General features: G+C 40.4%; 2 protein-coding genes across 2 annotated transcripts; both read right to left on the bottom strand.

Annotated features, from left to right (window-relative positions):
* Positions 1 to 4,602: 4,602 nt before the first annotated feature.
* LOC125377880 lies at positions 4,603 to 6,559 on the bottom strand. The gene is made up of 2 exons (XM_048391956.1): positions 6,211 to 6,559; positions 4,603 to 5,243 (listed from the first exon to the last, which is right to left on the bottom strand). Exon 2 carries the CDS (start codon positions 5,216 to 5,218, stop codon positions 4,781 to 4,783), a length of 438 nt encoding a protein of 145 aa, XP_048247913.1. The 5' UTR covers positions 5,219 to 5,243; positions 6,211 to 6,559; the 3' UTR covers positions 4,603 to 4,780.
* A 605-nt stretch (positions 6,560 to 7,164) lies between these two features.
* Positions 7,165 to 12,229, bottom strand: LOC124127924. Its single transcript, XM_048391977.1, has 7 exons — positions 11,615 to 12,229; positions 10,770 to 10,904; positions 10,107 to 10,264; positions 9,467 to 9,584; positions 9,047 to 9,365; positions 7,523 to 8,923; positions 7,165 to 7,178 (listed from the first exon to the last, which is right to left on the bottom strand). Exons 2-7 carry the CDS (start codon positions 10,899 to 10,901, stop codon positions 7,165 to 7,167), a joined length of 2,142 nt encoding a protein of 713 aa, XP_048247934.1. The 5' UTR covers positions 10,902 to 10,904; positions 11,615 to 12,229.
* Positions 12,230 to 12,834: the final 605 nt, after the last annotated feature.

Below are 12,834 nucleotides of genomic sequence, written 5' to 3'. Positions count from 1 at the left end.
GGATCGGGTTTGAATCTATTGGAATCGAACTTGGACTCAATCTTGTGGTGATCGAACAAGGCAAAGTTTCACACCCACATTCACTTTATATGCAGACCTTACACATGCTCACCAAGTGGAAGGAGCGGAATGGCAGATCTGCCACTGGCCTTGTGCTCGTCAGAGCGTTGTGGAGATGCAGAGGTAGATGTACGCTCGAAATGGATGCCATACTAAACATTCTCCAATCACCATCGACTTAGTGTGTCATTCGTAGTGCACACCTGAGCTAACAACAACACTGTCGACTCACTGCTGTAGTATATGTTAAGAATAACGTACATGTTTGATATTTCCTTATGTTTCACGAATAAATGTTGCTTTTTAAAACTACAGTTTTTTTTGTTCATTTAAACATTGCACATATGGATGTTTGTGTTTATGTTAGTCTACGTGGTGTTACTGACAGTCTGATAGCATGCTACTGATGATGATCATGTGATTATACTACATTGCATCTGCTCTGTGTATATTCCGGTGATGAATAAGGCACCAGTATCCTATGGTTGCTGCAAGAGCTGACTGGAGCGAATCAGGTGGTCAGAGTTGGTCACTCAGCTGTGTGGGTGTCATCCGAACCCAACGGCGTCGTGTGCTTTCAGATAAACCTTCATGTTGTTTGTACGGGAGTTTCGGAATCTGTTTCGGTGGATATCCAAGACTGGTTATTCTCTGGCGCTGACATTTTATATTTATTGAATTTAGAATGCTACGGATTCGATTTTACATGTGGAATATCTCACGTAAATAATGACAGTTCAAAGTGATGCTTTTAATAAATTCATGATCGTAAAATGGAGTCTGCTTACCACAGAGATTTCTTGTGATTATGAAAAGGGTTTTGTCGCTCTTATCCATACAAACATCTCTGACGAATTCAAATACCTCCACCTCACAGTGATAGCAATGATTAATTACTCAGAAATTTACATACTTTCTAAATTAAATTGAATAAAAAACTGATTATTCAAGTCAGTAATCAGAACATATTTGTAATTCGTAGTTCGATCACAGTGCTATACAACCTTCATATTGTACATCGTTTCAAATATTCAAACCGTCCCTCTGTTTATATCACTAGACATAGCATAAGTAAGCATATACGTTTTCTCTCCCTTTCTCACAACCTGAACAATAGGTAACAGGTACAATGGTTGTGGTGATCAAAAGATCAAAATTTCATGTACATGAGGTGAAGAACAAATTTGCTTCATGGTATGATTTAAAACAGGAAAATACTATTTCCATTCTGGAAAATGAGTTCAACACAAAACAGAACATTTAAAGCCGTTCAAACATCAGTGCACTTCATTTCATTATACCTTGCGTCATTATATCGTGCATTTGCCACATTCAGACACAAAGTCATTTAAGCCCAGTACGAACAGCTACAGGTGATGCCTCTAATGACAATACGCCTGTCAGCTTTTTACCCACAGTATCCAGGTTTCGTCAGGATAACTTCCGTATCAAATGCTAACATAATATCTGAAAACAGAGTTGCCTCCCTTTGACCGGTACCAGCTACCGTAAACGTGGTATGCATTATTCAACCTTTTCTATCCCTGGCATTGTCTACAACTGACTTTGTTGACTGGATACAAGACAGGATAATGTTTGTAAAGGCGGTGGCAGTACGGCTTACGATAACATGTAATAGTATTCCAGTTATATCACGGCGTGACAGCTTAATGTGAGAGGAAAGCCCAAGTGATGAAGGTCTCAGACGTTTACCACTTCGGTGAAACCCAAGAGCACGGGTATGGTGCTAACAAACCTAGAAACATAAACTGGGCGAACATGGATTCGAACCCACAATTAAAGGTCTCTGGCGTGCCCAAGGGACGCAACTCTGCACAGCGAATCGCGGCGCCTTAGACGGCTGGGCCATTCGTACCCCGAAAATCTTCAGACCTGATTTCACAAACAATATTCAGAATACGTTTGCCGAGCATAAATAAGCATACATTTTTTTCCCCCCCTTATTTGATTCATTCTCTGTAGAGGTGAGCAAGGCAACATGAGGTTTGAGGTTTAACGTTGCGTTCAAGAATATTGCACTTATATGAAGTGACGTGCATGCACGCGTGTGTGTATATGTATGTGTGTCTGCTCATGTCGTTTTTACAGAACAAGCCACTGAGACACCATGCCGAGGTTTTAACATGAATACCCCACTCTGACACAGTATACTGACCACAAGTTGACCAGTCTTATCCCCTTAATGCTGAGCGCCAGGCGGGGTAACAAGACCACCATATTTTAACGTTACTGGGCAGATACTCTCCCTTTACGCAGATGCTTAACGAAGTTCAGGTGTGGTATACATACCCTCAATACACAATTATACAGACACTCCAAAGATAATGATGTTTTAACATCGATGTGTCCTTTCTGCAGATATAACCAAGAAAATGAATACCATGTTTTATTGATATTTCCAGTATATGAGGATATAAGAATCAAATACCTGCCTGACTATTATTACACGAATCCATCACAAAGAAAATCTGTACAGTTAATGAACAGCAAAAATAGCCATATTCTTCTCAGACTTGTGTGTGTTTGTAAGATATTTGAAAGAAGGATAATACATTGAATATAGATAAAACTGTGTACACCATATTTAGCTACAATCTAATCAGTATACAAGTTGTGCTTCACGACGAATTGTTTTACAACAAAATGTCATTGTGCTATTGGCCTCATGGCCACACATACGAAATAAGTCTGTCTGATACTCTACCCATACGACAATGGAGGCGGTCTAGCCCACTTTATTTCAGAGCAAGGTATTTACAAATGCAATGGTGTATGATGACATTTCTAGCAGGCTGTCTACCTGTATACATATTCAGATATATACTCATAAAGGAACAATCGGACCCAATTGCCTCGAACTCCTGGGGACCAAAGAAATAGTTCGACTTATCCGAACTATTTGAATTCGACCTGGATCTTGATAAGTTCTACCTTTTAACTTTGGGGACTTTAAATTGAACTCAAAACACCCATGTCAAGCATTCAGGTAACAATACTATAAATATGGTAAGATTTTGGACTGTGATTTCGCGAGGAAACGGCACATCCGAGTTCAAGACATCGGGGTTCGACTGTATATGTACGTCTGCATAATATCATAAGGACTTTCATATGTTTGTCACATGAATGAAACTGGTGACATTTTAGAAATTAAGAGTAATCGTTACTGTATGTTTAAACTGTATGACACAGTGTTACGAGGGGATTTCCGAATTGAATCGCGAAGGTTTACTTAGAAAACGATCCAAACTATATTGCCAAATCAGTAAATCAGCACAAAATATAAATGAATAAAAAACAACTTCTATTGAAAAACATAATTGTAGGTCTACAGTCACACAGGGGTTATACAATGGATCAACTATGGGCAATACATAACAGGCCATTTAACTAATGCAGCACTAACAAGAGTTATCTGATGATAAAAGTATATAAATTACACCATGTATGTTAGTACAATAGTGCTTCCAACATCATTCGCTCCTTAGATACGTTTTCAGATATGATCTTAGCATTTTCATGTGTGCCAAGACATCATGGAAATTAATAGGATAAATTGCTTTGAAATAAAACAATCATAATATTCCTGAATATGAGGTCACCGTGAACGTACTTTAAAGCCTATATTGCATGTACAACAGGTTACATGGCTTCGTATTGGGTGTGAGACTTTACAAGTCTGACACTGGAAATGGTGCAGAAACAAATCAAAGTGACAATACCGACTATGATAGAAAGACACCCACGTGTTCCTGCAAGTACATATTTTACACAGCGACATGTAGCTGCAAACATTCATTGTGTACGTCAATCTGAACTCACTCCCACTAATTTCAACAAAATACTTTGCTTTAAGATGGTTCGGAACACACTTAAATCTGCATATGTCCAGTTATAAACTTTTTTAAGAATCTGTTTTGTAATCTTCTAAACATTACAGTTAGACATGTTCCTAGAATTTGTAAAGTACAATGGGTTTTTTATGGAATCGAGATGCATACAGAAACGTCAAAACTACATCGACACAAAATCACTCCCACTACTTTCAACATAACACGGGGGTACGGGTGTCCCAGTCGTCTAAGGCGCCGCGATTCGCCGTGCAGAGTTGCGTCACTTTTTGCACGCCAGACACCTATGATTGTGGGTTCGAATCCAGGTTCGCCCAGATTATGTTTCTAGGTTTGTCAGCACCATACCCGTGCTCTTGGGTTTCACTGAAGTGGTAAACGCCTGAGACCGCCATCATGACTTCGGGCTTTCCTCCCACATTAAGCTGACACGCCGTGATATTACTGGAATACTGTTAAAAGCAGCGTTAAATCCAACTCACACACTCACTCAATTCAACTTAAAACAATACAGGAAAGTTCGGTACACACTGAAATGTGCATATGTCCAGTTAGGAACATTTGAAAGAATCTATTATGTAATCCTCTAAGCAACATAAAGGATTTTTTCGTCATGAAGTTAGCTTTGGTCCTAGCATTTGTAGAGTAAAATGTTTTGTTTTTTTATGGAATTTAATTGATATGCTTACCGAAACATCAATGCTACATCGACAGAAATGACAAATAACTCGTTATTTTCTGCAAACCAAATTCGGTCGACTAACCCGTAATGGAGGTTGTAAAACTGTATATGAATACTGTAACACTGGACACCATAAGAACAATGATAACTCCTTTCTAGACCACTTTTAGAGCTGCTGCAGCTCTATCTTTTCCCCAGACTCAGTGTAGTGAATGATGACATTCTCAGAATTACTTGTGGTATCTGAACTAGGCAATGTGTCACCAACTACTGGAGCATGGACACAGGTGGGAACATGACTTGAGTTTCCATGTATGGCTTCTGATCTTTGATTGGGTGAACGTATCTCCATGCGTGCAGGATCTGTATGGAGGTTGTTAACATTTCCGTCTATATGATATGGTTGGGATGACTGCAAGGCGACGTATATCTCTTCAATAACACTTTGTCTGTCTGTGGAAACTGCTTGTCCCAGTTGACTCGGAACATAAACCCCTGGCAATTCTACTGATGTGTGGTTCACAGGGCACGTTGATGTTAGTGGTGTGGATGTAAGCAAACCGCCATTGTTATAGCTTCCGTGTGGAATTGACGATGATTTCATAAGAAACTGGCCATCGGTTGTCACCCTGAAACAATATCACATGCACTTGACATAACATTTCAGATAAAATAGGACTTAATCAAAATAGTGATGCTATTGTGACATATAATACAAAATCAAGATGTAAAAGCCTCCAGCGCTTACGAGTTCGTATCTAATGAAAAAGACTCCAAACTAAATGGAAGCCCAATATACTCATGAACGTAAACCACCGAATCATTCAATATTATACACAGTGAAGCCTAATTAAGTTCAAATATTGGTTAACATAATTTCAGTGTTTTTGCAAAGTCCCCATTGACATAGGTAGCCCATGGAAAATAAGGTTTCACTTGGAACAAATAGCAATAGAGTTCATTTCACCACTATACATTTCTACAAGGTCCCCAAAACAACATACTGAAAGTCCCAAGCAATCCCAGTTTGGGAAATATGTCTCATTTACATAATCCAATATGGCAACCAACTGTCAATAGTATTTTCCATATTTCAGATGAGGTTCAATGTTTTGAGGAAAAAACAGCATGTGTTGTGTTGCAAAATAACCATATTATGTTTCTTAAAAGATATTCACAACTATTGATCGTTTTCGACTATTTACAAATCTACAAAACTCAAGATGAAACAACTGTCTTAAACAGTGTGATGGGACTTATATGCATAAAACTTGTCACACTAACTGACTGGCCCAAAAATCCAAGATGACCTCCAAGACATGGACAGACATGGAATATCAATACACTGTTGGTCTCTCATCACATATTTGATTGATTGATTTGGGACTTTTAGTATGTTGTTTTGGGGGCCTTGTAGAAATGCAATGTCCATATTCTTTTTAGGCTGAAATAGATATTTTGATATATGTCTGATGGTACTGTCCTCTTCGAGGTCTCATATCGTTATTTGAGATTTCAAAACTGTTCTGCAAAACAGCGTATACAATATATGTGTTTGGGCTGTCAACTCAAGCATCATTTCCACATTGCTCTTACCTATCTGTAATTGTACCATGGTTGGTTGTCAGGTCATGTATATTTGTTGCCTCAGTTATAATCCTTGCAATGGCATCGTGATGTTGTGCTTCTGCTTTTTGTAAAGCAGTTTCTTCTTTATCGTCTTTCTCATCCACATTTGCCTTGTTCTGTAATAACACCTCCACAACCTCTCTATGTCCCTCGTAGGCTGCATCATGTAGAGGTGTGCTGCCTTCCTTATCTTTCTCATCCACATTTGCCTTGTTCTGTAATAACACCTCCACAAACTCCCTATGTCCGTTGGAGGCTGCATTATGTAGAGGTGTGCGGCCTTTCTCATCTTTCTCATCCACATTTGCCTTGTTCTGTAATAACACCTCCACAACCTCCCCGTGTCCCTGCCAGGCTGCAAGATGTAGAGGTGTGCGGCCTTCCTTATCTTTCTCATCCACATTTGTTTTGTTCTGTAATAACACCTCCACACCCACCCGATGTCCCTGCCAAGCTGCATCATGTAGAGGTGTGCTGCCTTCCTTATCTTTCTCATCCACATTTGCCTTGTTCTGTAATAACACCTCAACCACCTCCCGATGTCCCTGGTAGGCTGCAAGATGTAGAGGTGTGCGGCCTTCCTTATCTTTCTCATCCACATTTGTCTTGTTCTGTAATAACACCTCAACAACCTCCCTCTGTCCTTGCCAGGCTGCATCATGTAGAGGTGTGCTGCCATCATCACGTCTCTCATCCACATTTGCCTTGTTCTGTAATAACACCTCCACAACCTCCCTGTGTCCCTGCCAGGCTGCATCATGTAGAGGTGTGCTGCCATCATGACGTCTCTCATCCACATTTGCCTTGTTCTGTAATAACACCTCCACAACCTCCCTGTGTCCCTGCCAGGCTGCAAGATGTAGAGGTGTGCGGCCTTCCTTATCTTTCTCATCCACATTTGTTTTGTTCTGTAATAACACCTCAACAACCTCCCTCTGTCCTTGCCAGGCTGCATCATGTAGAGGTGTGCTGCCATCATCACGTCTCTCATCCACATTTGCCTTGTTCTGTAATAACACCTCCACAACTTCCCTGTGTCCCTGCCAGGCTGCAAGATGTAGAGGTGTGCGGCCTTCCTTATCTTTCTCATCCACAATTGTCTTGTTCTGTAATAACACCTCAACAACCTCCCTCTGTCCTTGCCAGGCTGCATCATGTAGAGGTGTGCTGCCATCATCACGTCTCTCATCCACATTTGCCTTGTTCTGTAATAACACCTCCACAACCTCCCTGTGTCCCTGCCAGGCTGCATCATGTAGAGGTGTGCGGCCAGCATTACGTTTCCCATCCACATTTGCCTTGTTCTGTAATAACAACTCCACAACCTCCCTATGTCCTTGCCTGGCTGCATCATGTAGAGGTGTGCGGCCAGCATTATCTGTCACATGACTTATTCTCTTGTTCTGTAATAACATTTTAACAACTTCTGCATTCCCATATATACATGCCAAATGAAGTCCAGTTTCACCCTTCTTGTTTGGCTTACCAATGTCCTCTACTTCCTGTAAAAGGTAGCTTACAATGTTAACATTTCCAACTGCACATGAGTAATGTAAAGGTGTTGATCCTTCAGGACCTATGATATTGATGCTACGTTGTCCCTTCTTTATAACTATATCCATGATATCTTTGCCCTTTTGACACATGGCTGCATAATGTACATATGTATTCTTTCTTGACCTGTTCTTGTTCTTGCTCGTCTTCATCAAATGTGACAATCTGGAAGCCACTGCAGACAACCCACCCATACAGGCAATGTCCAAAATTGAACATTTACCAAACTTTACTCTCAGATCATCTACAACTGCCAACTGCAGTTTGATGATTAGAGGTCTTGGGAGTTCGGGTAGCCTCATACACAACGTATCCAACTGCCAGTTATTTTTGGAACACAAGTAATCGAAGTTGGCCAAGCTACTCCCAAAGCAACTTCCAAACAAAGCTTCCTGTCTGTTCTTTACCTTAACCTGAACACTGTTCAATGCTTTCTTCAACAAATTCGAGTTGTCTGTGATGCTCGCCCAAAACAGAAAGGAATATCCATATATAATGTCATTTTTTGACAATACTTTCAACAGTTCCGATCTGTCCTTGTTCAGATTATGCAAGAGATTCTCCCAAACCATATCAACAAATGTCTCTACCTGGAATAGGGAATGCATGCACACAAAGGCAAACTTTCTGCCATGTACAGCTGCAACAAACCGCTTCGCTACAATATGCAGATCATCATGTTTCAATTCGATTTTAAAAGGCACATCTAGTTGTTCCGCTTCGGTTGGATCACCTCTAAATGTCACATAACGAAATATGAACTCGAGATCCATACTTTCAACCAACTGTCTCACATCACTGAGCAGTATTTCTCTTAGCTTTATTGCTACTTCATGATTTCTTATTCTATATGAGCCTGCTTCATGATGGAGACAGCATCCCGCCAATTGGGATAAAATATGTTTCATCATATTTTCAGTGTATTCTTCTTCATTGATGTCAAAAACCTTGAGTGCCCAAACAATATATTTTTTGTAGGTTTCTCTTTCCACGCGGGTCCCTGTGTCAGACCCTGCCCATAGCATCCTCTCCTCCAGGTTATTCTCTGCCAAAGCAACCACTAACAAGCACGCCATCTTCTGCTTATGCAACAGGTGCTGATCCAAACATGGATAGTCCTCTGTATCTGTGAAAATAAATAACGTTTGTTAGAAGCAGTATACAACATTGCACATGTGGATCTAAAATACAATACCTTGCGTAACGCCTTACAATTATGTAACATAGTAATGATCTCCAGAATGCATACTTTCATCACTGGAGATAACACAGTCGGTTCCTTCATGTGTTTCATGTCCATCCTCTTCATGAATAGTTGGACCTCCTTGATCTGTTGTCATTGTACAGCTATTTTCCAGTACATCTCTTGTCTCCAGCGTTACAGTTTGAATTTCGTTTGTGACATTACCCTGTCCATCAACTGCCATCATGTGCTTTCCTCCACCCTGCATATCTCCCTTGGCCTTGGCATACTGTAGTATCCTCTGAAGCACATACAGCCTATATTTCTCAACGTGACAGTTCCTCGTGATGCCTGGAGACTTCTCCGACAAAATTGCATCAGCAGCCTGAGAATATGAAGGTTAGAAATGAAAAGGTATCTTTCATACGTGGTTATTGAGACACATGTTGCCTTTCATATCAAAAACATAGCTTCAAACCAACCTACCATCAGAACGAATATCCCACAGCTGTGTCCATCAGACTGTTCTATCACTGGGTACTGTTTCTTCATCCATGACTTGCTCCTTTCCTTAGACGTAGATTTCAAGTGGTTTACAAAGGACCTGAAAAATATATGTATATTACTCGATGGCGATAACGTCTTCAACTCATGTAGACTGGTGTTCATGTAAAGGTAGAGCAGAAGGTAAATACAGCAGTGCCTTAAATATCCGGTCCTGGCATTTCTGATGTTCTCTCCTGCTTTGTCCATCATTAGGTTTAATGTTAGCAAATACAGATGTTATGGTTTAAATGAGTGAGTGACATAACGGTATTTATGGCATTTAAATCATTCACACAGTGTACCCATTTGGGGAACTTAGTCACCCTGTGAACAATTTGTTTTATATCTTCTACAAAAAGGTTAAAGCTACCAATGTGAGTGTATCGAGAATTAATAGATGGATCTTATTTACATTCATTTTTGTTTTTGACAAATCAACATTTCAAATTGGATAGTTTGGTTTTAAAGGATTTGTTTTATGACCAAATAGAAATACATTCTTGATATTGAAATATAATCATGTATATTTATAATGTGCAGCCATACGCCCTGTTTTTTTCATCTACTTCTGTCCACCTACCTCCAGTGTTGTACAACTGTGTCCTCCACATCTAAGGAGGGTTTAGAATTGACCACGCCCACTGTTCCATCCTTGACATTAGCCACCAGTAGCACCCAATGTTGATTACGCGGCATGTTCACTGGCATTAATATCCACGTGTAGTTTGTCAAATTTTCCTGAAAGTTCACAACAAATGCCTTTCCGATGTATGATCAATATATCCCGAAACACGTGCTTCACATAAGATGGATATGGTGTAGTAACAGAGATATTAGTGAATTGATAGCATGAACTTGGTACTTAGAACTTCTAAAGAACTCTCTCTGACAACCAACACTTCGTACAATAATATGTAGCAAGATGAATATGTTCATGTGCAATATCTGCTTTTGTAACTGCATATTGAAAACAAATAGCATTATGATCAATGGGGTTACTGGCTTTGACTCAATTGAAACCCATTGCAGCACATGAATCCTTCATGTGCACAATTGCAAGTGGCAATTACTATCATACTGAATACGCCATCATGGCATGGACGAATAATATGTTATTACAAGAAATATACAATTACTACAAAGTATCTTTCGAGTCTTGCCCTTGTTTGTGGTAGGGTGGACATGCAATGGTGCACTTGGAATGATAGAATCATAAGAAATATATAAATCTCACGTCACTCACATCTTTCCCCCTTATCCTGTCTGTGTACTGTCCTGCCTCCCACAGTTGGATTGTCTCTGTAGGCAGCACCAGACAGTGGAAGCTGACACGGGAACACCACTCTCTCTCCAGGAAGTGCAGGTATGTGTCCATGATCTGGACAGGTAAGAGTTCATTTATTAGAATGTTTATTTTACTGTTCAATCCCCCAATGCTTTCGCTTCAAAAGGAACGCTTGTAGTTTCAAATCAAAGCAGGATCCGCTGCACATCACATATCCATCATGAAGAGAATATATCGGCTGTTAGCAATGACTGACAATTGAACTGATGATGTACTAGATTGTGTGCACATTGCCCATTGCAGGTGAGTAGTGTTTTCATTGCAGAATCGAGATGCATGGCAATGAGTTGATAATTAGCACTAGTATTTATTAATTGATAGTCAACAAATACTGGTGCAAAAAGAAGAAACCGCCAAAAGTTGCTGTATTAATCTTAAGATGGGTGCTCATAGAGTCCAAGGCGCCGCATTTCGATATCCAGATTCACCATGGGAATCAACAAAGTGGTTAACGTCAAAGATGTGCATCACTTTCTTCATAATTTAATCCAACTCACCATGACACTACTGTCAAAAAGAGGCGTTTAACCAAACTCAAGCTCTAGCTCGCCTACCTCAAGGCACTATCAATGAGTATTAGGTGACTGAACCACTCACCAACCTCACGCCCCCAGTTAATATCTAATACTGACATCATTTGATAAAATCGAAGGCCTCTCATGCTCTATGAAATGATTTTCCTGGATGGTTAACTAGGCATGTAGTTTGTGTGATTGTGTAAATATTGCAGGTGGACTACTTACTTCATCTGTCAGCCATTCGTTGGTTTCCAGGCGAGACAGAACATCTCCTCTAATGGTGTAGCAGCCAACTGTGTATGTACAGTCATGTGACAGGGGGACGTCCTCTTGTACATGCTGCAGGTGTGAAGGAGGATCCTTCAGTGTTTTCACAAAGTCCTGTACTTCAGTCCTGGTATGGCATGCTCCAACAAGTACTGCTGCGATGAGCTTTATGTAAACTGACTGGTCTTGGTTCAAGCTCAGCACGTCAGTATTTACAGAACATTTAACCCAGTTCCTTGCTTTAATTGCATCTAGGATCCAGTTCTTGTCGACCTCTTCAATGAGTGACAAGCACGGATTGCCTTTGTTGGTACAGTGCTTGTTCCAGAACCTAGATAATGCTAGGACTTGTCGCACGACACTTATCACATCCCGATTCCTTTCTACATCTTCTAGAAATGTGTACAGATAAGCATAGTGTGTGTTAGTGACACAGGTTACAATTGTGTTGTCATTTTCAAGTTGAGGCTGCCAACGAGGTTTCTTGACAGGGGACCCTGACGTTGTACCCAAATAATCAATGTCATCATCACCTCTATGATCTCCTGTCCTGCTGCGTTTGAGTCTCTGACACCTTTGCTTCGTTCAGTGTTACACCTAGAATAGTGTTTGATTTACCGTTGTCTTCCAATTCTGTCGGTGATGAATGATCTTCAGGGTCCAGGTTGGAGTTAGTGTTCTCCGTGACACCTGACTGCACAGCTCCACCAGTTGATTCTACTTTCCTACATTTACTGTCACCTGGGGAATGAAGTGTCTGTTGACCACGCTTCTTTCGTTGAGGAGCAGGCTGTGCTTGTGTGTGGTCCCCGATATATTGCACTAGAACGTGTTTCAGAGGCTGGTTGTACAGATACGATGCTTCTCTGACAAAGGCCCTTGTTGTTGTCTTGTCCTCGGTGTAAGCCTTGTGGTACTGCTTCACTATGACTGGACTTGAGCCAGGCTGCTTCCGGGTTCCATCACTTCTGAAGTGATATTTGTCATCCTTCCAGATATCTGCAAATAGAAAATAACATCATAATATTGCAAACAATGTTGTAATCCTGAAGATGAACTATCCCTCAAAAAGCTGTGTGTGTTAGTGTGTCACCTGTGATGTTGATTAATTAATAAAACTGTGAACAGTCAATAGTGTAACATAACTCTAAAATCAACCCACCTTAATGCCAAATCAG

This window comes from Haliotis rufescens, unplaced genomic scaffold (genome assembly GCF_023055435.1).
Source record: "Haliotis rufescens isolate VD_foot unplaced genomic scaffold, xgHalRufe1.0.p SCAF_103, whole genome shotgun sequence".
NCBI lineage: Eukaryota > Metazoa > Mollusca > Gastropoda > Lepetellida > Haliotidae > Haliotis > Haliotis rufescens.
Note: the sequence above shows the minus strand (reverse complement) of the source record. Positions and strands in the feature narration are given on the sequence as shown.